A 24,778-nucleotide genomic window follows, 5' to 3' on the forward strand; every position below is an offset into this window, starting at 1 on the left:
GAGCATAGGCAGCAATTCCAAACAATGGATTGGGGGGGGGGCTGATCCGTTGAGGAGGCCTTGGGGAGGAGGAGGTCCATCCCTAGGCTGCCCTTAGAACAACCGGACGAAAGGACCGGAATTGGAAGAGAGGATGGCAAGCAGAGGCTGGAAGGCAGCAGTTTACTCCAAGACAACCTGTGTGACTGAGATATTAATGCAGTTCTCAAGATCACAGTCAAAACATTAAACCACTAAAACACATGAGCAATTGTCATGAAAGAGCCAATATCTAAGGAAAATATTATGAACACCCAAGCTGTAGGGACGGTCACACTCGGCGATCTCTGTGTGTTGCTGCAAGTTTAAAGGCACCAGCCTCTCTCGTGATAACGGTCTTGATCCTGCACTGCATTAGCCACCATCATGCCTCAGTCCTTGGCTACCAAATCACATCACAGTTATGCTCCGGTCCCATTCACTCAGCTCTGCCGATAACTCACGCCACACCATTTTCTTATTTTCCCAGCCTTTAGAAAACTTACCCCTCCCTATGATGCACATGCCATGCTGCTCTGGCAATTGTCATGCTCCGTCACCTGTCAAATTGCCAATTTTGGGGAAGGTTTAAAGTTATTTATTAAAGAGATCTATTGACTGCTTTTCAGGCCACATTGTCCTCACAGGGCAATTTTACCCCCCCCCCCAAAAAAAAGGAAGAAAAGAGAAAAGATTAAGGCATGCAGCATAAACACCACAATTATGTGCCAAAGATCCTACTAAGTTAGAAACAGTAGCAAGAAACATTTCAAAGCACAGCACATTGAAACTAACCAAACACAGACTGGAGGGAAAATGTTTCTGACGTTCTCTTCAAGACAGCAGTTATGGGTCCCATCCTTATTTCCCTAGGAAAGGTATTCTAAACAAGTGGAGCCACAACCAAAAAGGCCCTGTTCATGGTAGGAGAAGGCCTACTCTCAAGGGCAGAGCATCTGCTTTACATGTACAAGGTCCCAGGTTCAATTCCTGGCATCTCCAAGTGGGGCTTTGGGGGTGGGCTAATGCTCCGAGGCAGTATAAGGCAGCTTCCCACGTCGCCCACCAAGCCAATGGGTCAGTGAATCTGGCTGTTAACCAAAAAAAGGTTGGTAGTTTGAACCCACCCAAGGATGGTTGTGGATAGGATTTCTGCATTGCAGGGGGTCGGCCTAGATGACCCTTGGGATCTCTTCCAACTCTACAATTCTATGATTCTTTATCAACAGACCACAGAGCAGTGCCTCTTACGCAGATCATAAATCTTGGAAAGCCTTATACAACTGATCGTTTAGGAATATTGCTCCTTAACATTACTTCTCCTTGGAATTTTCTTGGGAACAGCCCCCCCCCCAAATGCAATAGAGCAGGCATCCCCAAACTTTGGCCCTCCGGATGTTTTGGACTACAATTCCCATCATCCCTGACCACTGGTCCTGTTAGCTAGGGATCATGGGAGTTGTAGGCCAAAACATCTGGAGGGCTGCAGTTTGGGGATGCCTGCAACAGAGGATACTCTCCCCCTCTGCCCACAATAATCAAGGTCAAATGTAAGCTCACCTGGTTACCATGCTTGTGAGCCGTGACAGTTCGAAAGCAGTTCTGGCACCGGGTCTTGGCAAATACATTGGCCTCGAATTTCTCACACAGAGTGCTCTCTGACATTTCTGACATGGTCCATGCAGGGAAGGGAAGATTCCCCCAGGGCATGCAGTTTTAGGGAACAAGCTTCAGGGTAGGGGTGGGGAAACAGCTGCAACGAAAGGATCATAAGACATAAGACACAAGACATCAGTAACCCCCCCCCCCCCCCAGTTTCCCTCAGCCTTATCAAAGAGAAAATGTTCTGTATAGCCTAGTGCTCATTGGCACCAACCAGCAGGAAGTGTCTCATTCTCCAAGAACATCAGAGGAGAAGGAGGAATCTTCAAAGAGCATCAAAGTCTGCAGGCCAAAAACAGACTCGGTGACGGCAGCCATGGGGAAAGTGCTTATCCATCCCATATGTGGGGCAGTGTGGTGTAATAGTTAGCAATAAGAAGTGGGGAGACAGCAGCTCAGATACCTGCTCAAACCATGAAGCTCACTCAGACAGTCATTATCATTCAGCCTCACCTACTTCACAGGGCTGTTGTGAGGATAAGACTATGGGATCATGTAGCTCAGTTGGTTACAGTGAGGTGCTGATAATGCCAAGGTTGCAGGTTTGATCCCCATATGGGGCAACTGCATATTCCTGCATTGCAGGAGGTTGGACTAGATGATCCTCAGGGTCCCTTCCAACTCTACAATTCTGGGAGCCTCATTTTAAAATTCTACCGGACAAGTCAGACATGCATTAAAAATGTGGACATCTAGCAAACAGTTATGTCAGCATTCTAGGGCCATTGAGCTTGCTGATTTCTCATTGGGCTTTTCTTGGGGCGGGTTTGTCAATTTTTTTGGTACTTTTTCAAGCTTCATGGTTTCTCTGAGCCAGCAGCTACTGCTCTCTTATGTTGGGGTGGTGACATTTTAGCTACATTATAAATGGTACTCATGGTTTGAACATTAGAATGAGAAAGAATAGCATTTAGCATGCAGTAAGATTATCACATTCACCCCTTCACCAGGTATGTCAGGTAAGCAATTTTAATTTGGCAGACACTGGAAATGGAAAGGGCCAAGTTCATGCACAAGGGACAACTTGGGGGAGGGAGAAGAGGAGAAACAGAAACACATGCTTGGTCACCAGATTAATTTTAACAGTGAGGCATCAATCAATGGGTGTTTCCATAAGCATTATGTCTGGATTAATAACCATTGGCACCTACCCTTGCTTTTAATCTATTGGTGCTCATGAGGACATAAGGGAAGATGAATAAAATGAGGTTGCTTGAACCAAGCATGAAACAAAATTGCCTTTGCAATTTTGCAACTTTAAAATAAACATAGGCCTAATTTGTTTCCCACCACCAACAGGGTTTCTATCTACACATACTATTTCTGTGTGCTGGATTTTATGAGCCACCACAGTAATTTTATTTCTTTGAAAGAGGTCGCTGGGCTGGGCTCTTCTTTTAAGAAATAATCCATCCAATCAAACACAGCAAAAGGCTGTGAAGAACAGACCAAACCACCATACAATGATCACTTGCACACAATTCCCCCTCACATCACAAAGCACAATATCCAGTCTGGCTAATCAATCAAAAGACCATTTTAGTATTAACCAGAACTACCACAATATTTTTGGTTAAAGCCAGTTAAAATGAATTCATCCTACATCAGTGGGTACTGCAGAAGACAAACTCTCACAATTAACACATACTGTTCCAAAGCTTCTTCACTTCTCAGCCTTGCGTGACTTCAAATTTCTTTTTTGGCTCCCATTTGCAACGCCCCTACAGCAATAAAACCAGGTTTTGTCATATCACCTGGACCTGGGGAAGCCACAAATACTTGACAATCCACTTTCTGCCTTCAAACGAGAGGGGGAGGCGTTAGGTAGTTTCACGTGTGTTTATCAAAATTCGGAAATACTACTGTACTAAAATACTTCCGTGTTGCTTCCCCCAGTTAAGCTTATCAATATGCTCGCAACTTATCAATAAAACATACCGACAGAAAACAGCAGAAACGCGCGCACCCTTCAAAATGCAATCCTAAATATATATATACACACGCGACTACAGCTGGAGCCCTTCCGCCGCTGTCTCCTCTCGCTCTCTTTTTTTTTAACAATGAATACAAACTTTCCTCGGGGAGGTGGACCGAGAATACAAGCACCGGCCCCTTTCCCATTGGCTGAACGAATCACCTTCATTTGAATGCTACGTTTTAAGTGGCTGTTTGAGAGAGGAGGGTGGGCTAATTCGGGAGCGAATCAAAACCGCCGGAATGTTGATCAGGGCTTGGAACTTTCGGAGTCGAAACTTTTGTTTTGTTTCGTTGTTTTATACATAATTAGCTCGGCGCCTCTTCATGTTTTGCGAGCCACGTTGCAGCGGCGCTGGGGATGTGATCGATTTCTCCCTCCCTCCCTTTGCAGCGTGAGCTCGCTTGGCCTTCGTGCCAAACCAGCGTCTCGCTGATGCTCCGAGTATTTTGAGTAACGTGGAATCTACCCAAACGCAGCCACATGTGTTTTGACTCCCTGCGGAGTTCTCTGCCTCGGCTTTCGCCGTCACGGAAGCCTCTGCCTCGCTTTCTCGGCTTAGCACTCTTCAAAGGGTCGGCGCAATGTGTTTTGCAGGTTGTTGAGGGAGCAGCTGCAAATGACGCCTCCTCTCCAGCCCCGCCCCCCAGCAAGGTGCATCTTAGTACCTTGGGGCAGTTAATTTATTTTGGCACCTTAAGCAGAAAAAAACAAAAGTCCCATAAACACCTCTTCGCTTACCTGGCAGTGAAAACAAACGTCAAATTAAATAGCTAAACAATTTGCTGACCTTTCCCTCACACTCAAAATCAGCTGCCTTAGGCAACCACCTCACTGCTTAATAATGGAAGGGCCAGCCATGATTTTTTCGTCTCCCCTGATCGCCTCCTTCCATCTTGGTCAGGCATCTAGTTCATCATCATCATCATTGCAAGAATGCTGTCCTCAGTCATATTACATATTACTGTCCAGGGGAGCTTATTTTAAAACAGCTGTCCTAAAAATGCTACAAGGCTCTGCATTGTGTTTGCTGCTGTTTCGTGCACTATGATTGGAACACAGGAAATAGTGTTATACCTGGTGGTCAAACCACTGGTTCACCTAAGCTCAAGTATTGCCTAGGGAACTTGAGGTCCTCCTGATGTTGCTAGACTTCAGCTCTCATCATCCCAGACCATTGACCATGCTGGCTGAGGCTTATGGGATTTGGAGGGCCACAGGTTTCCCATCCCAGTTCTAGCCTGACTGACAGCAGGTACAGGGGTTCAGATAATATTATTTCCCAGCCTTATCTGAAAATGGTGGACCTAGCAACTGAGAACATCCATAGGCAATGCATGGTGTAGTTTTGACTCTGGACTAGTGTTTTTAAAACTCTGTATCCTGAAGAAGCTTATTGGGGATTTGTTAAGAAGATGACCGTCAATATGGAGGACTAGATTTCCTTAATGGCTGCTGGCCGACTGCAGCTGATGTTCCCTTCAAATGTGCAGCAGCAAGGGTGGCTGTGGCCCAAAGTGTCCTCTGAGTTCAAGAAAGGTGACAGGAAGGCCCAACAGACCCGGCTTATCATGCACCATGCAAACTGAGTATGCTGCACATGAGAACACACATCAGAATTTGGTGCAGCTTCGGTTTTGCAGCAGACAGTCCAATCTGGAAATGAATCCCTGGAAGGTAAAAGTTTCAAAGCTGCTGTCATTATCTACAGACTAAGCAAGCTCTCTAAGGCATAGAACTGAGACTAGAAGGTTATATCCAAGGATAGTCATGCTCAGAACAGACCCATTGAAGTTCTATGCACAGCCAGGCTCAAAGGCTAACCTGCTCTTGTCCAAACCTGCAAAAACTTCCATTCCCTGTGCCACACACCTATGCAGTAAGAGGCTGGGTGCAAATCAACTCAAACTACATCTGTCTCCCTTTGTTCCATTCGCTTTCATTTCTCCTTGTTGCACCCGGGTGTTTTGGCCTGGTGCAGTCTAATCCCAGCCTCACTTGTGGAAACGGTGCACCTGTCATTTCTAAACACACCCTTCGAGGGGGGAAATGGGTCAACCCCAGATTAGCCTTTCAAAATAGCAAATTACTAGCCCAATCAGAGGAGATAAGTAGAACAAACTGGGGCCTGCACCTGTGTGAGAGACTAAACAATGTCACATTTGCAAAGGGAGGCCAGCGCTTACAGCCGCAGCCCCACATTCCTGCTCTCTGCAAGCTACCCTCTAAGGATGTGCAGAGGTATTTCTTACTAGCTTACAAGCTGCAGTATTGGGGACCACATCCTGGAAGTAGTTTCTGAGATCTTGGTCACGTAGGGTTGCCAGACTCAAACGAGAGCAGGGCAATTAAAGGCACAGAAGTCCTGTCCTCTATTGAGTCTGGCAACCCTAGTCACAGGCAGAAGATGTGAGTGTGGGTACCCCCCATTCTGGGGGCCAAATCCTGCCCTCTGGCCCTTGCCACTCTTCCAAAACCACATCTGCTTTCACATATCCCTAAGTGCCCCCCCCACGACTGGAATGTGCCCTTCAACTCTGATAAACCCCTCTTGCTTGTCTGGACGGAGGCTAGAGAAGGGTGTGTGAGTGTGCACAGAATATAGCCTACTGTACAAAGGTAATAATAACAACAATAGCTTTCATTGCTTGGCCCTTTTCTGCCTATGGTCTTACCCACAGGGCTTCCTGGAGGTTGCCCAGAAAGGAATGCAATATTCTTATTGAAAAAAAATATCTCCCCAAATCTATTACATAGATAATGTGTTTGGTATGGACCAGGGTGCCTGCGAGATGCTGTTGAACTTCAAGCATGATCAGGGAGGATAGGAGTTATGGTCCAACGACTTCTGGTGAGCACCCTGTTGGCTACTCTGGGTGTGGACTTTCCGTATAAGAGTTGGAATATGAGCTCCTGGCATCCCCTTCCCAGGACGGAGAACCTGTAGTCACCCTTCAGGTGTTCTTGGACTCCAAGTCCCATCATCACCCCCACTCAGCATGGGCAATCAATGATCAGGGAGAATGGGAGTTGTATAGAATCATAGAATTGTAGAGTTGAAAGGGACCTCATCTCCCTGCAATGGGAATCTCATCTAAAGCATCCATGACAGGTGGCCACCCAACCCCTGCTTAAAAACCTCCAAAGAAGGACAGTCCTCCACCTTCCGAGGGAGACTGTTGTAGTCCAGCATTACCCTAAGGGGCAAGTTTTTCTGAATATTTGCATGGGCTGCATCCACTGACATTAGCTCCATTTTCATAGACTTTCCAACTTCTCATAAACTCTGGGGTCCCTACAACCATGTCTGAAGCCTCTCTTCTCTGTCGCTCAGTCTACCTGCCCCCCAAGGTGGGACGTCAGCCTCCTGGAAGCTTTGGCTTCGATACTCTTGGCCATGTTGTTCTCGCACTCTACCGAGGGAATCTCACTAAAGCAAAGTCTGTGCATCTCTTCATTAGACCACCCAGCCACTGAAAGCTGCTCTTCCGCCCATCAAGAGGAAAGCTAATTCATTGCACATTCGAGCACATTTCTAATTGTGGGTGATTCCCAGATGGAGGCAGCCGACTGCAGACAGGCCTTGCAATCCTATGGTGCGGCTAAGTTGGCAACTGCTACACAAGAGGCAATGGTGACGACGTTGCTACGGTAACTGGGGTCCTGCACTCCCGCAGCATCACTCGGACACACTGCAGCACAGACAGAGGGGCAGGGGGGGAGTGCAACCCCTGGGACTGCCAGAGGAAGAGGCGCACCCCCCTCCTGTCCCCGAGACCACCGGTGCCAAAGGCTTCAGGTCTAATACGAAGCGTGAAAACACAGTATGCATCTTTGGACCCAGAGAGATTGGTCTAGTAGTGAGTAAGGGGGTCTACTCATGAGTAAGCAATCCCTGATACTCCTCCACTGCCAGCAGCTGTGGTTAGGGCGTGGTTTAGGAGGCCAGAGTATAAGCCTTCCCTGCAGGATCAGGCCCATGAACAGGATCAGGCCCGGGACAGTGGTCAACTAGATGTCTGTAGGGCATGCTATGTTCATGGCTGTTTGGCTGCCTGTATACTCATCTCACTCCTTGGGGGATTCAGAAGAGGGTGTGCAGGAGACACATCTTTTTCCGTAACCACCTTCCGCTACTCAACTTCTGGTGGTGAACTGCAATGAGCTCTGGATTAGCTAGAATCCGATTCTCTTCCAGTCCGGTGGGAGTAAGAACTGACATCTTCAACTCACTCCCCATCAACTAAAGCGGGTGCCAGTTCAGCTCAGGAATTATTTTGCTAGTATAATTTCACATACAAGAGAGTGGCAGACTTTGGGCTCTCAAATATCAGCGGCGCCCTCTGAAACGCTAAAATTTGGCACCCCCCTCCCGCTGCACTCTGTTCTACATCAGTGATGGGCAACCTTTTGAGCTTGGTGTGTCAAAATTCGCCAAAAAACCGAGCATAACTCGGGTGGTGTGTCACTTCGAGAAAAAAACACCATAATTTCACGATATTTATAGTTCAAATAACAAAAATGTATAATTGTAATATATAACTGTATTTAATAAACCAAAAACTAATTATTTAACCAAACCAAACCAAAAACCCCTTATTTATCACAAAGTGCCCAAAGTTGTTGAGCTTTTTGGGGGGAGCTGCTGACCAAAGTTTTGGAGGTTTTTTTTGGGGGTGCAAAAGTTGCTTTGCTTTTGGGAGGGGGATGGCCCAAAGCTGCTGCGCTTTTTTTGGGGAAAGATAGCAGAAATAAATGACAAATAATACTTTCGCTAGAACTAACACGCAGCACGGACATAGTCTGCCAAAGCACAAAAAAACCCCAGCACAGAACAGGTTAAAAAACGAACGCTGTTACACCCAATCATAGTCTGCCAAAGCGCCAGAAAAAACAGCACGGAAAGGGTTAAAAACCAATCTCTGGCTACCAGCAAAAACAACAACAACAGGTTTTAACAGCAGAGACAAGCTGTAGGAGGAGTGGGAGAACAAATGGGGGGAAAACAACAACAACAGCACGAATGGGCCGAAGGGGCGCATGCCAGCAGTGAGGGCTCTGCGTGTCATGTCTGACACACATGTCATAGGTTTGCCACCACTGTTCTACATCATCACTGCAGTGCCCAGTGCGGCTGAGCTGGTCATGCTACCCTAAAACTGCCTCTGGAGGGTCCCAGCCATGTAGAAGACCGGGATCTGAACTGAGGGTGCTCACCATGCCCTTAACTTTGCTCCCACTCCTCCGCACCGTTATAATTATGAGGGGCATTTAGCACAGTAGAGCCACTATATTGTTTGAAATTCACTAGCCTTTTGGCTAGGTCATCTAGCTCAAAGGAATGATGTCATCTTCTGACCACTCATGTAACCCTGATACTGCTTTGTACTGTTGCGCTGTTTTGTTTTTATTGTTTGGAATAAAAATGATATTTTATATAAGAACTTCACTAGGCCAGCACGAGGAATCGAGTGAATAGCTCTCTTATGTTCATCCAGCTGCTGCAACTCAGGGCTAGGACTGCTCCCCCCCCCCGGCAAACACTTGCATTTGACAGAAATTCTTTTAAGAATCGACATTTGAAAATTTCACCCCAATCTTGTATCATTTCAACAGAGGCAATTGCAAGCTAATGCCCTCCGGTTTCAGGGGATTATATGCAGTTAAATAAAAAAGTGGGAAAAAACAGCAGCACTCCTCACTGAGCTGTGGAATGCGACAGAACCAGACCATTACGAGTTACTCAGAAGTAGGGCAAACCCATTGATATTTCTTCATTTAGCACCAAAGCATCAGGCCTTTTTCCAACTCAATTTCCATTCTCTTTGCTAGTTAACAACTTTGGGGTACAGAAAACACTTCAGAGGCTGTCCAAGAGCCAAACAATGCTGCTTAGCAGCAGCCAATAGCCAATAAGAAAAATATAAAAGACATCATTTACACCCCCCTATTAAAAAAAAAAAGAGCAAGGGTTCTATAGCAACCTAGAAAGCAGAAGATGTAATGAAAAAGCAGAAATACTTCTGATTGTCACGAAAACGGTGCTTTTTGCGTTTAGCCATGCACCAGGAGTGGCCTAAATATTTAATCCTATGAGCTGCATACCAAAAATCCTCATATGATCGAGAGTCACAAGACACACACATAACCATGCCTCTTCACAGTCAGATGCAGTAATGCTTCTTAACACCAGTTGCTGAAAACCCAAGGAGGAGAGAGGGCTCTTGTGCTTGGATTCTGCTTGCAACTTTCTCACTGGCATCTGATTGGCCACTGTGAGAACAGGATGCTGGAGTAGATGGACCACTGGTCTGATGCAACAGGCTCTTATGTTTTCTCCTCTTCCCATCCCCACACTTATCCACGAATCCCAAATATCTCGCCCAAGAAGAACAAAAAGCAAGCTGCTTTAACAGTCAGACATTCCTACAGTCCTCCTGTGTGGGGCATTTTGGATACTTATGCTTGCTGCTGACAAATCTCTACATGCTATATCTTGCTTACATGAGTAAATGACTCCCCTAGTTCCTTGGCGCACTGTTTGTTCCATCTACAGTGCAACTCACAATTAAAAATGGCACAAGACCAAATGGGACAGATTACGACAATCGAGCATGGACATGAAGGCTAGATCTCTTGACTGATGTCAAAAAGATATGAAACTTAGGGCAATAATCCCTGACAAGGCATTCCATATACAGGATTTCACAACTGAAAAGCCTCTCTGACCTATTAAGAAGTGGTGCCCGAGTTTGCTTTTTTCCTCCTCCCTCTCATCTCCTTTTCCTTTTATGTTGGACCTTTTAAGCCCAAGCGCAGGGATTTGTCTTTTGTTTAACTGATTTGAAAGCCATGCCGAGGGACTTTTTTGTCCAAAGAGGGGTGGTGGTGTGGGCTTTAAAATAAGTAAATTATAAACACAGAAGGCAAGAGGACTCAGCTGATGAATATAAGGTTCACACAGTCTCATATGGGAGAAGGCTGTCCTTACTTACCTGAGTGTCTCCGGTTTTAAAAAGCGCAAAACCAGCACCTTTGAATTGTCTGCAGAAACGGAACAGCACCCGCTGCAGTGGTTTAAAAATATGTTTCTTTGAAGCCCATTCCAGTTAGCGGCCAAACAGCTGCTTTTGAACTAAGCGAATCAAAAAATTGTAGAGTTGGAAGGGACCCTGAGGGTCGTCTAGCCAAACCACCTGCAATGCAGGAATCTGAAATTTCTGGACAGTCAAAGGCAGCCTTGTGTTTAATGTCTTGCAACAGTCTAATCAATAGGTTGCCAGAACACAGATAAGTGCAGTCAACCTTTCTATCTACATCACATCCCACACTTAGGGCTCCAGTGGACCAAGAATGAACGCAATTCCTTAGAAGTGCTATTCCCACTAAAACAGGTTAAATATCGCCTCACCATTATGGGGGGGGGGGTCATATGGAAGTCAGTCGGTGGGCAATGCAATGTTGATGGCCCTTTCTATCCCTTGCTCAATTTTTTTAAAAAAAGTTATGTGCCTTGTAAAAACTGCTGCTGCAAATTTGGCTTCTATCATTTCAAAACATGCACACTATATAAGCAATGAATTATCCTGCAATATTTAGACAGGCCTGCGAGGCTTGTCTTCAGCACATCCTTCTCTACGCACCATTATTTTTTAAAAAAATTGGTGCCTCCTCCAATTGCGAAACAGTGCTAATGAATACCAGCTACCACGTAGACTCATAGTATCCAAAAAGCAAAGTAGAGCCCGATTGTTAACATGTTCGCTGAACAGCTGTTTTGAGAATAACCTCCAAGGCAGTTCTAAAAGTTCAAAGGAGGAGGGGACCCCAATCTGTGCTGCTGCTGCACAAGAGGCAGACAACAGATGAATTTCTACTTCACACATGTCTGAGGGGCTCTCTCTGTATTGGTGGAGTGGACATATTGAAGCAAATGCCAGGTCACGACACATAAAACCCCAGCTTTTAGTACCTGAAGAGAGAGATTACTTTCCTCCTAACACCACCCAGCTCCAGATAAGCAAGAAGCACTGCCCACGATCTGAAGAATTACGCTACAAGACCTACAGAGAAACATGGGCCTCGTGTTTTCCAGAAATCCTCCACCCCCATCAATGCATAGATGATTCCATTTTTTTTAAATTCAGGGGAGATTCTGTAATATTTTATGTAACAGCACAGGGTCCATTGTTTGGGGGGGGGAAGAGACTAAGAGAGGCAGTGTGGTGTTGCAGCTTTGAGTGCTGGATTAGGACCTGGCAGACCAGGGATAAACTCCCCGTTTAGTCATGAGGCTCACAGCGTGACTTTGGGCTAGTCAGTTTCTAAGCCTAACCTACCTCACAGGGTTGTTGTGAGGATAAAATGGGGAGGGGGATAAGATGTAGGTACAGCATCTGGAGCTCTTTGGAGGAATGCTAAGATAGAAATGTAGTGGTAGCAGTAATAATAATAATAATAATAATAATAATAATAATAATAATAATAGCAGCAGCAGCTGGAATACCCGGACTTACCATCTTTGCCCTCCCTATAACTTCCCTTTTGTTGCTACTGCTAGCTTCCTTTGGCTACCCCATTGATAAGACCCCCCCAACCCCCTTGGCACTGCATTTAAGACAAGTTAAATAGCCACCTGTCAATGATGCTTTAGTTGAAATTTCTGAATTGCAGGGAGTTGGACTAGATGACCCTTGGGGTTCCTTCCAACCCTATGACTCTAAGTTTCTGGTCCTTTGGAGGACAGCAGGACTAGCTTTGTTGCACAGGTTAGTTTTAGTGGGTGGGTGTGCACGCTAAGTTTGATTTTGCTCTGCATTCACATATTAAGCCTAGATTTAGTTCTTTAATAAATCCTATTTGAATTTATTAAGATGTTCTGTAATAAAAAACCCCTCCAAATGTCTTGTATTTTGACTGTCACTGTGGTTTTATTAATTAAGCAAGATTTATATACCACTTAATCAAAAACATCTATCTCAGTGGTTTGCATGATGCTAACACTGTGAGTGGCTTTGGGCATTGTGGGAAATGACACAAAAAATACCTTTTAAAAATCCCATCAGGTAAATGCAAACCCATGGACACAACTAAGCTAAAGTAGCTCTTGGATCCTGGCCATGTTATTTGTTTGGATGGAGCAACAGCCTTTGATCTGGGAGACCTGCTTTCCATCCCCTTCTCTGTTGTGGACTCACTGTCTGTGACCACAAGGAAGTAATTGTGTGTGTTTTCACAGCTAAAACGAGAATAGCACAAATCTTTTATGAGGGTAAAGCAGAAAGTTACAAAGCCCTTTGTCGCAGATGCTCTATAAATAATAGTAGCCAGCAGATTCTCCTACAATCCAAGTGTCAGAAGAGTGTGTGAGAAATAAAAGCACATAAAGTTTCCTCCCAACAGACATTTATATAACAAAATTAAAAAATGATGCAGGCAGAAGAAAGAAGTTTGCCTGGGGCCTATGTGGTCACTCACTAAGCATTCATAGCAATAGATTTCCCAGTGAGGAAGGACACCGACCCTGGACTTCTATGCAGATGTAACCATTTAACAGTTTAGCTGTTATCAATACTTGGGGAAAGTGCATCTGTTCTTTCTTTTCCCTTCTTTCTTGTGGGGAGTTACACAACAATCACACTTGCTTAGTCAAAGTAGGGTATTGTACACAAAAATATTTTACTTTTCCAAGCAACAGGCCCAGCACTCCTTGGCTCACGAACTAGTTTCAAGAAAGTTTTGCACTTCCACTGAAGCTCTGAACGAAACAGACATCGCTGATACAAAATGAGCTTTCCAAGTAAGCCAGAGCTCTCAAAACGTAGGAGGCTACTGTTTCCACTTCAGTCTTGGAAATGCCTCCCTTTGCCCGTCATTCTTCGGCGCAGGGTCTTGCTCGTCCGCCCTGTACTTGGCTTCTGGGCTTTCTTCCTTGATCCTTGGCTGTGTCTGGCCTGCCTTCCTTTGGTCTTTTTCTGGCTACGGGAATGCAGTGTGGCCGTGAGCGAAGAAATCCTGTAACGGGGAGGAGAAAAAATAAATAAACTCCAGAGCAAACCAGTTCCCAGTCTTCATTTATAAAACGCTTCAACCCCGGCTACATTTCCCACACCTGTTTCTTGCTTCTCCTGTGTCAGGGCACAAGCTGCATGTTCTATCTGGAAGGCACTACTGCTGAAGTTAGGCAAATCTGGCCCTGTATGCTACCTAGATGGGAGATCACCTAGCTCAGTGGTATGAGCATACAGCTGGCATGTGGGGGGGGGGGAGCATCGTGGGTTCAATTCCTGGCATCTCCATGGATCTCAGATAGCAGGGAAGACCCAGGCTCGAGACATGCTGCCAGTGTAGACTGCACAAGGACCAACTGGCCTAACTTGATACATGGGGAGCGTCATATGCTCTGAATGCCATATTCTAGCCACTCCTTCTTGTAGAAAGAACAGGGATAGCCAACGTGGCGCCCTCCAGTTGTTGTTGGGAGCCTCAGCCAACATAACCAATAGTCAAAGGTGACAGGAACAGGCAGTCCAACATTAAAACTCATCGGACGTCTCCCTTTTCTCTGCAACCTGCCAGTCTCCCTTTGTACGTGGAATATTACAGTGGTACCTCGCAAGACGAATGCCCTGCAAGACAAATTATTCGCAAGATGAATTCGTTTTGCGAAAAATTCGTCCTGCAAATCGCGGTTTCCCATAGGAATGCATTGAAATTTAATTAATGCGTTCCTATGGGCAAAAAAAGAAATTTCAATGCATTCCTATGGGAAACAGCGATTCACAAGACGAATTTTTTGCAAAACGAATTGACTCACGGAATGAATTAAATTTGTCTTGCGAGGCACCACTGTAATCAGTTCTCTTTTCTTTCATTAGGACACCCCTTTTCCCCCAACCTCAGTCTACGCAACTCTGACCTGCATAACCAGAGCCCTGTTGGACCAGGCCAAAAGCTCATCTAGTCTTGCATCCTGGTTCCCCACAGTGGCAGGCCTACTATGTTTCTGGAAGACTGCAAGGAGGGCATGAGGGCAACAATCTTCTCTTGCTATTGCTTCCTGCTTACTGGTATCCAGACACATGTTGTGTCTGGTTCTGGAGGTGGTATAGAGGAGGCATCCCCAAACTTCGGCCCTCCAGATGTTTTGGACTACAATTCCCATCTTCCCTGACCACTGGTCCTGTTAGCTAGGGATCATGGGAGTTGTAGGCCGAAACATCCGGAGGGCCGCAGTTTGGGGATGCCTGGTATAGAGGCATAACTAACAGCCACTGGTAGCCTTGTTCTCTGTGAATTGCTCTCATCACACCTGAAAGCCATCTAAGTTGGTGGCTATTGCCACGTCTCGTGCAAGCAGTTTCTGCAGGCTAACCCAAACTTTGCCAACCTGGTCCTCTCAATATGTTTTGGACTGCAACTCCCATCAGCCCCAGCAGCATCTGATGTCATAGGACAGCGGCCCAGTCAGCAGCCTGGGTCAAGAGGCTTGGCTAGATCCAGTTCCCCACCTTCACAACCCCTTTCATCGAGTGCTAATCCTAAGGAAACCCTTTGCAATATGACAGCAAATTGATGCAGGAATGGAAAAGGTCTTCAGAGGCACCAAAAAAAGAAAAAGAAAAAGAAAAAGAAAAAAACAGCTTCGGGAGAAAGGCAAAACTCCAAAACTACAACAACAACAACAACAACAACAAAAACACCCAGCCCCAATGAAGATTGAGCATGTTCAGTGGGCACAGAACATTGGCTGACTATTTTGGACAGGATGTGGGAGAGGGAGGAATGTGAACCGGGCTTCCTGGAACCCTGAACAGGAGCACTGCACACAGCAACACTTTTAAAAAATGCACTTGCTAACATAGTCTTTAAAAAGGACAGGTTACAACACAAACGATGTCACCAATGGTGGAATAAAAACATTCTCATATGAACATGTGTGATGCAGATAGCTGCTTGGACAACAACAGTTTTTTCATTGCCTCCTAAATATTTAGAAAGTGAGTGAATGGCGCTGAGACAAGAATGCCCTCTTGTGGTGCAGAATGGCTATCAACCCTTTCTGCTACATAATGATATTTCAGTATTGAGCCCATGTTGCATTTAACAACACAGTGCTCACTGGTGACCAGGAATTTCATGCAGGCAAGTTCAAGGAGAGGCAGATCTCTCCATTCCTCCTCCAGCACTCTGCTTGGTTTCTGGGCTGGTTGCAGAGGAAGGGAAGACCATCCATTTGCATTGTCCTCTCTGCACCACTGTTTGCTGGGTGTTTTTGTTTTTGTAGTTTTGAAGTGTTGCCTTTCTCCCGAAGCTGTTTTTTTCTTTTCTTTTTTGGTGCCTCTGAAGGCATATATTTACATAGGATTGAGGGGAAGCAGGACCAGAGTATAGTAATTAAAAAACCTGAGAGGGAGATAAGTGGAAGTCTAATATGGGAGGAGGAGATACAGGGGAATAAATAAATAAAGGTGTATGGTAAAAAGAAAATTAGGAATATAGCTGAAATGTATTTTGATTATGGGTATGAATGAATGAATGAACGTATGATTTTTGTTTGCTTGTGTTTTCTTTACGATTACGATTATTATTATTTACATTATATTATGATTATGATTATTTATATTTGAAGTTGTATGGTATCATTTTTATGTTATATTATTATGATTATTTATATATGATTTTGTATGTTATTATTTCTATATTATTGTTTCTTTAGTGTGTTTGTGAATGTATTTTAATTTGAATTCTAATAAAGTTTATTTTAAAATTTAAAAAAAGAAAAGAAAAGAAGAAGACCTTTTCCATCCTGCATCAATTTGCTGTCATATTGCAATGGCCTTTCCTTTCCTTTTTTTGTACTGTTTGCAATGGGCTTTCCTTTCCTTTTTTTCTTAACCAGGCTATGAAAAGTTACTACCTTGCACTTCCACAGCGGCCCCAGAGGAAGGCATTTCCCCTCTGTGCCCACTAGCATGGAGGCAGTTTTTGGTAACTAACAGTGCAAGCCTAACCATTTCTACCCAGGAGTAAGTCGTATCTAGCTCAATGGGGCTCAAATCCAAGGTAAGTAGGATTGCAACGTAACTTATTTACAAGGCTGTCATTAAGACTCAAGGTCCTTGGCACACAGCTGACATTCAAGACAGTTTGTTCACAGATCGGTTTGTGAGTGGGCGATAAAGAGCAAGGGGGAGGGTCTCTTCCAACCCCAGAATTATCTCTAGTCCAGCATCTGGTTCTCACAGAAGCAAACCAGATCCCTATGGGAAGCCCATCAGCAAGGAATGAGTGCAATTAACTAGAATACAGAAGCATGGTTAGGGATGAAATGAGTCGCTTTCCAGCAGCACTTGGGAGAGCCACAGATGTTCTGAACATGGTTTTGAAGGTTAAAAGGTAAGGGGTAACCAATCTTAACTACCTCTGAGACAGGAAAGGATCTCTAGATTTCTTAGGAAAGATGCATGCAGGTTTGCTTGAAGCATCTTCGTCTTTTTTTTCCATTCCAGCATCTTCTCCCTTAAAAAAAAAGGCACCTGAGCCACACAGAAATCTAGACACTGCTAGTGTAAACACATACGAACCCAGGTCAATTTGACAAGTAACTTACTTACTAAGCTAGTTTCAAAATCAGCTACTGCATCAGACTTGTCTTCTTTTGTAGGGTAAATCAGAACTTGCAGCATGGGTGTAAAAACCTCTCGCACATATTCCTTCAGTGTGGTGGCTATCAGTGTGACCTATGACCCAGGAAGCCTCAATTTAAATCAAGGATACCATGTGCAGTTATGCAAGCTCCCATCACCATCTCTAATACTGGCCTATCAAACAGTGCTATTGTGGGTATTAGTGAGATCTAGGATGTTAAATCCTTCAAATACACAGAGCATCGTATGTGACAGTCAGCATGGTGCAGGACCAGGGAGAGCCAGGAACAGATCCTCACTTCATCATTTTATTCTAGCCTACATTAGAGAATGTGAAGCCATGTGTTTATATGAAGATCTATTTTTTTATTTTGAAGAAACAATTCTGATCAAAAGCAGATTTGGGTGAACAGCACAGAGCTTGTGCTGGGCTTTGAAAAAGCAGCTTGTGGGAATCTGGCTGATGCCAAAAGAGGCAAGGACTCAGCACAGAAAATGCTCCTCCCTCCAGCTGTTCACGTTTATCCCAAGTGACTAATGTTGAGGGTTTCCCTTGTCAATAACTGCAGGAGTTGCAAAGCATGTGGCCAGAGAAGCTTATATTGAACTTCTCCAAGTACCACTTTGGACAGAGACATGGTTCTTACTTAGCAACAGCAAGTGGAATACACACCTTCCTCGGCTGTTCACAAGCATATTCCCTTGAGAAACGGTTGGCCCTGAAAACTGCTTACCCTGTTTCTCATATTTTAAGACATACCCATAAAATAAGCCATAGCAGGATTTTTAAGCATTCAAGGAATATAAGCCATACCCCGAAAATAAGACATAGTGATAGGCGCAGCAGCAATGCCAGCCGCGGCAGGAGGAGGAGGAGGAAAAAAATAAGACATCCCTTGAAAATAAGCCATAGTGTGTGTTTTTGTGTGGAAAAAAAAATATAAGACATGTCTTATAATATGAGAAACACGGTAGATGGCTTTTCGATCTTACAAGACGTCTCACGAAATGAAACATTTTCAAACTCGGCTGGTTCAGCTCCATGGAAATTAAATCCAGCTGCAAGATCCAAACTGAATGCATATTCTTCCACCCCCACCCCAATGCCTTCTCTATGCTGAATTTTAGGCCGCAGGCTCCTTGGGGCAGCAACCTTTTTTTCGTGACACACAGATGGGATTGTTAAAAAGTTAAGAGAGATGCCAGTCCTAAATTCCAGTAGTTAGTTAATCAACAAATATACACCTCTAGAAAAAAAATAGAATTAGGCTGAACATACAAGCTGGTAGAGAGGAATTACCTCATTGGTGCTTAGTCCCACCAGGCGTGCTCCTGAGAGGTCCAAGTCACTGATTGTAGTAACAGTGACTGTGTGGTTTGGGTGATCATAGCTCACAGACTCGGTTTGGGATGTTACCATTTGCTCCAACTCATCAGCTTCCTCTGGGAAGATTAATTAAGGAACCCAAAGAAATAACAAGTGTCAAAACAGTTTCTTCAAGGGAACGGATGGAGAATTTAGGGTAGAAACTCTTCTGAGTTCTCAGACAAACTGCTACATATTCTATTTCTTCATACACACAGTCGCTTGCGACTCCCAACTACTGTACTTTTTGTTGTAACTACAGTGGTGCCTCGACTTACGAATTTATTCCGTTCCAAAGGCACCTTCGTAGGTCGAAAAATTCGTAAGTCGAAAAGCGCCATTGGAAACGCGATTTCCCATAGGAATGCATTGGAAACGGAAAAATTTGTAAGTCGAAGCAACCCCATCTAAAAATTGGTAAGTTGAAAAAACCCTATCTAAAACCGCCGCGGTTTCAGTTCGGATGTCGAAAAAATAGTAAGCGCACGGCCATTTGCCCCATTCGTAAGTCGAAAAATTCAGTTGTCGAGTCGTTCGTAAGTCGAGGTACCACTGTAGATGATTTCTGCCACGGCTTTTAGAATTCTAATGAACTATACCAATATGCTCCAGGTGATTTGAACCACAAATCCCACCAGCCGTTCAAGAGGGCTGATCTTTGCTAGGATTCCTGCAACTACATACAATAACCATCCTTCTAAAGGTGGAGAGGGAAAGTCGATCAGTAACACATAACCAAAAAGATGCACAAAATGAACCGCTATCTCCATAGTCTTGACATTTGTAAATACCCGTGCAACACATGTAAAAGGGGATTAATAAATTAAATAGCAGCACAGACAACTTTAACGGTTACACCTTCAGAAAGGACACATACCCAAGGCTTCTTCTCTCTCTTTCAACATCTTCATGTATTCTTTGTGCCTCTAAAAACAAAGAAATGCCCCAAATAATTAGAATGCTTTCAGATAAACAGTTGCTTGGTCTCATCCAAGACATCAGCCAAAACCCGATAAACCAGAACTTGCACGCCTTCTCCTCTGGAGCCAAGGGAGAATTCCAGCATTTAGTTTCTCAGATAACAACACTGTGTCCATCAAGCCTGCAATCCCAGGGTTGTTGTTGTTGTTGTTGTTGTTGTTGTTGTTGTTTTTACTGTGGAGTAAACTAACACAGGTCTGGGCTGCATATCTTGAATGAGATGATGAGTAGGAAAGACAGGGAGGAATAGGTTGTCAGGATAGTGGGCAAGTGCAATTTTGCATACTCTGTGTGGTGTTAAAGGGCACGAAGGGAAAATGGAAGGCAGGCTTCTGAGAAGTAGGACTGAAAGGAGATTCAAGGTTTTGACCAAGTCAAAATAAAACGAGAGGAAGCCTAGAAACAGACCTTTGGAAGAGGGATGAGGACCAGGGTGTGATAAACAACAAGGGAAGTAGCCGAGTCGCAGAGTATCTGCTTTACATGCAGAAGTTCCCATGATCAATCCTGGGCATCTTCAGATAAGGCTGGGACAGAACCCTATTCTGAAACCCTCAAGAGCTTCTGCCATTCCATGTAGACAATACTGACCTAACCGGACCAATAGTCTGGCTCAGTATAAGGCAGCTCCCTAAATGATCTTTTGGGGGCCAAACCAGTCATTGTAGAAATCTCATGTTTCTTGAGAAATCCTGTCTGTCAGGCTATTCTGTTGGTCACAGGCTCCCAGCAGGGATAGGAAACCTGGGGCCCCAAAACAATGCTGGACTCCAAGTTCCATCAGGTCTGGCCAACAGTCATGGATGATGGGAGTTGTAGCCTGGCAACAGCTAGATGGCCATAGGTTTCCTGGCAAAAACAGTTTCTGACCAGGAGGAAACTCTAAGGCAGGCATCCTCAAACTGCGGCCCTCCAGATGTTTTGGCCTACAACTCCCATGATCCCTAGCTAACAGGACCAGTGGTCGGGGAAGATGGGAATTGTAGCCCAAAACATCTGGAGGGCCAAAGTTTGGGGATGCCTGCTCTAAGAAAACTCATTCAATAGTTCCTAGGCAACCATTGCTTCACTATAGCTTCATGAACCATGCAGCATTACTTAATACAGTGACACTTCACCAGAGAATTGGAAAAGCTGACAAAGGACTGATATTTTATTATGTTTGCTTTGAAAGTACCCCCCCCCCCCGAATATATACCTCTTCCTTCATCTTCTTTTGCTCATCTTTCAGTTTCCGTTTTATCTCCTCCACAGCCGCTTTCCTCCTCTCAACCTTACGCTTGTGGAACCCTGTCAAGTAATCCCTGCGAAGAGTAAATATACCAAAGAGCAAGTTAGAGACACTGGAAGAACAACTATCCCCTAGCAGCTCAAAATCCATCTTTCTCAGTCACAATCACCTCATAAAGCCACAAACAGCACAAAACCACCAGCATCATGGGCTCAGCTCCCTTTATAGGGTCTGGCGCACACATGCAGCAGAATAAGGAATTAGAATCTGGGCTAAAAAGATTGTTAAAATACACGTTCCCCAAAAAAACCAGAATTATTTTTGTTGGGACTAATGGGGAAGGAAATAAAAAAAGAGGACCATAGAACAGGCACCCCCAAACTTCGGCCCTCCAGATGTTTTGGACTACAATTCCCATCTTCCCCGACCACTGGTCCTGTTAGCTAGGGATCATGGGAGTTGTAGGCCAAAACATCTGGAGGGCCACAGTTTGGGGATGCCTGCCATAGAATATTCATGTACGCAACCACTGCGGCCAGAGTACTGCTGGCACAGAGATGGAAAACGCCAGACATTCCAACTGTGAATGAGTGGAGGGTAAAGATGGTAGAATATATAGAACTGGTCAGGCTGACTGGAAGAGTGAGAGAACAAAAAGACCAGAAACCTCAAAAAGAATGGAACAAATTTAGAGAATATCTGAGAGCATATTGTAAACCAACAATAACACTAATTGGCCTGACATAATACCTACAACTGTTTTTTTTTAAAAAAAGAGAGAAATAATGGAGAAATAGACAAAAGAGAAAACGTATAGAAAAAAAAGAGCAGTTAAGAGAAAAGAAGATAGAAAACCAAACGTGAAAGGAGGAGGAAGCTGAGTTTGGCAGAACTTATAAAATAGGAGGTGGAAAAAGAGGTTAATAGCGAAGGGTGAGGGGTAGGGGAATTTGCTGTATTTGTTGTATTAACAATATACAAAGATATATGAATGTTTATGTTTGTTTATGTTTGGGAAAACTTAATAAAAATCACATGAAAAAAAGGAATTAGAATCTGGACAGGGGTAGCCTAACTTGTTATCTATGCTCTAGGTTAGATTACTGCAACATGTTGTACATGGGGCTGCCCCTGAAGGCGGGTGGTTAGTCACAGGGACAAAACAGTCCCAGCATATCACACCGCTCCTGGGTCGACAGCACTGGCTGCCAATTAGTTTCCGGGCCCAATTCAAAGGGCTGGCTTTGACCTATACAGCCTTAAAACGACTCAGGACCACCTCTCCCCATATGAACTGACCTGGACCCTGCAATCATCACCTTCTTCGTATGCCTCCTCCCCAAGAGGTCTGGAGGGTGGCAACACAAGAGTGGGCCTTTTCTGTTGTGGCTCCCCATTTGTGGAACGCTCTCCCCAGGAAGGCTTGGCACATTCATTAAAAACATTTAGGCGCCAGGCAAAAACATTCCTCTTCTCCCAGGCCTTTGGCTAATTACACAATCTATGGCCTTTTAAACCGTATGAGAGGATTAGTGTTTTGTTTGTTTCTCTGGTATGTTTGTGGTTTTATATTGTACACTGGGGAACCTGGGCGGTATAGAAATTCAGTAAATACATAAAATAGGCAGAATGGTCTTTATTATAAAACTCAGTCCAGCTCTATGCCAGTTATACACCTTTAGGCACCAGGCGGCAAACACCTTGCTTTTTAACCAGACCTTTGGTTGATCTTATTGACATCCAACACCCTTTTAGAATGGGGTTTTTGGCCTATAGAGCGAGATGAGTGTCACAACCAGAGTCATTCGCGGCTGAACCTAATGGTCAGGGGTACCTTTACCTTGGGGGGGGGTATTGGGTTACTGCAGGCATCCCCAAACTGCGGCCCTCCAGATGTTTTGGCCTACAACTCCCATGATCCCTAGCTAACAGGACCAGTGGTTGGGGAAGATGGGAATTGTAGTCCAAAACATCTGGAGGGCCTAAGTTTGGGGATGCCTGGGTTACTGCTTTTGGTTTGATTTTATATGTTATAGTCTTGTTGTGAACCGCCCTGAGACTTTGCTGTTTTTTTGTGTTGAATTATTTTATTTGTTTTTTATCTTATATTTTGGAAATTTACATCCAGGTTTTTTTTCCTTTAAATTTTTTGGGGGCCCCCAAGAGAGTGGGGCCCTAAGCTACTGTAGCTAGCTTGTTTAGCTTATACGTAAACCCGGCACTGCTATGTATGCGTTTCCCGCGCCCCGTCGAAGCACACTCCACTCCATCCCCGTCCCGCTGCACGTGTGAACGAGACCCTAGGATCGCGGTGCTCGCGCGGTTTGCTTCCGAGGGTCGCAGCTGCCTCCCGAGGCGAGAGGCAATCTGGATGGGAGACCTCGTGGAGGGAAGCCGCGCCCGTCGCCTCGCGCGGGGAGACAGAAGCAGCTTGCCGCCCGCCCGATTCCCCAGCACTGACCGCCGGTTCTCCTCGTCGAAAGTCACGACCCTGCGAAGCGCCGCCGCGCGACTCTCCTGCTTCTGCTTCTTCTTGCGGCCCATGCTGGTCTCCGGCGGCCAAGGCGCGCTTCTTCCGGGGCCGGACTGCAAACCCCGTCCCAGCCTCGACGCCGCCTCTTCCGCCTGGGTCTTGCTGCAGCCGAGCACAACCGACTGGCGGCGCCCAGCTGCCACTTCAGAAGTAGTATCGCTCCCCAAGCATTGCATAAAAAACAAAACAAAAACGCAATGCAGACTACATATGTGCACGCGACAGATTCGAATTACGTTCCCCTCTCTACCCCTTCACAGAATTCTGGGCGCTGCAGTTTGGTTGGACTCGGTTGGTAGAGCAGCACGAGACTCTTCATTTCAGGGTTAGGGGTTTGAGCCTCATATGCCGAGCAAAAGATTCCTGCACAGCTGGGGGGGGGGTTTGGATGACCCCTGGGGTCCCTTTCAACTCTACAATTCTAGGACTCTAAGGGGAAAACTATAGAGTGTCCAGAATTGTCTTGAAGGGGAAAATGCAACGAGAATCTGAGAGTTATAGTGCAGCCTGGTGGCGCCTTCTTAAAAGACTAGCTCAGTTTATTGTTGCAAGAGGCAAGCCTTCTTTCCCTCTGAAAATTGCTTCATGCATCTAATGGAGCGGATCTATAGCCGTAACAAATTGGTTAGTCGAAGGTGCCCCGTTTCTTGTTTTTTTTAAAGACATGGCTGCTGTCCTGGGAAAGGTTTTGGTTCTGTGGTTAACTGCAGTCCTGTGCATGTCTACTCAGAAGAAAGACCCATTGAGTTCAACAGGATGTACTTGTAAGTAACTCTGTAGTACTGGACTGCAGCCTAAAATTGCCAACTACATCAGCTACAATTGCCAACTACTGTATTGCTATGCATCTCCTCTCCTTCAGTAAGCTGATGTTTTCTATTTCTACTACCATACTATTATTATTATTATTATTATTATTATTATTAAAATTTGTATACCACCCTATATCTGTAGATCTCAGGGCAGTTTGCAACACAAAATTACAATATAAAATGCACAAAATACATAATAAAAATAAGAACAAAAACCAATAATCCCCACTACCACCACCACACATTTAAGTCTATGGAGCCCAGTGGGCCTTATTCCCAAGTAAGGGTGCATAGGATTGCAGCCTAAGCTTTAAAAGGGGTTTGCATGCATGCAATACTGTCAACTTAGCATTTTTAGATTATAGCATTGCTGGTGGGAGATGAGAGTCCCAACAACATCTCAGGGGTACCAGGTTGGCAAAGGTTGCTTCAGGGAGCCTTCTAGCCTTTGCCACTGCTTCGTTCTGTGGGCTTGGTCAAGCTACAATCTCTTGTCTCTTAGATAAGACCAAAGGGAGTGTTTGTGTAACCTTAGGAGCACTCTTAAGAAT

At 44.9% G+C, this 24,778-nt stretch overlaps 2 protein-coding genes across 3 annotated transcripts in view; both read right to left on the reverse strand.

The window, feature by feature from the left end:
* Positions 1-1,771, reverse strand: part of TRIOBP (TRIO and F-actin binding protein) — a 59,990-nt gene extending 58,219 nt beyond the window's left edge. The window contains exon 1 of one of the 2 annotated variants that reach the window (XM_060279850.2): positions 1,579-1,771. In XM_060279850.2, coding sequence (XP_060135833.2) covers positions 1,579-1,728 — 150 coding nt within the window. In that variant the 5' untranslated portion in view covers positions 1,729-1,771. The remainder of the gene's footprint in view (positions 1-1,578) is intronic. The other variant, XM_088652094.1, reaches the window with a different exon arrangement.
* Positions 1,772-13,043: 11,272 nt separating this feature from the next.
* On the reverse strand, positions 13,044-23,470 carry NOL12 (nucleolar protein 12). The gene is made up of 6 exons (XM_035127107.3): positions 23,344-23,470; positions 20,850-20,955; positions 19,548-19,596; positions 18,605-18,747; positions 17,079-17,176; positions 13,044-13,669 (listed from the first exon to the last, which is right to left on the reverse strand). Exons 1-6 carry the CDS (start codon positions 23,424-23,426, stop codon positions 13,498-13,500), a joined length of 651 nt encoding a protein of 216 aa, XP_034982998.2. The 5' UTR covers positions 23,427-23,470; the 3' UTR covers positions 13,044-13,497.
* Between the last annotated feature and the right edge of the window lie 1,308 nt (positions 23,471-24,778).

The sequence above is a fragment of the Zootoca vivipara genome, chromosome 9 (assembly GCF_965207765.1).
Source record: "Zootoca vivipara chromosome 9, rZooViv2.hap1.1, whole genome shotgun sequence".
Taxonomy (NCBI): Eukaryota; Metazoa; Chordata; class Lepidosauria; order Squamata; family Lacertidae; genus Zootoca; species Zootoca vivipara.

What these genes read in the sequence shown, in the direction of transcription:
- NOL12 (XM_035127107.3), bottom strand. Translation starts at nt 23,426, where the DNA reads ATGGGCCGCAAGAAGAAGCAGAAGCAGGAGAGTCGCGCGGCGGCGCTT. An exon ending in TGGGACTAAGCACCAATGAG is followed by an intron (nt 17,177 to 18,604) that starts GTAATTCCTCTC and finishes TTTTTTTTTAAG; the next exon opens with GGAGAAGATGCTGGAATGGA. An exon ending in GATCCTTTCCTGTCTCAGAG is followed by an intron (nt 13,670 to 17,078) that starts GTAGTTAAGATT and finishes TCCCCGTTACAG; the next exon opens with GATTTCTTCGCTCACGGCCA.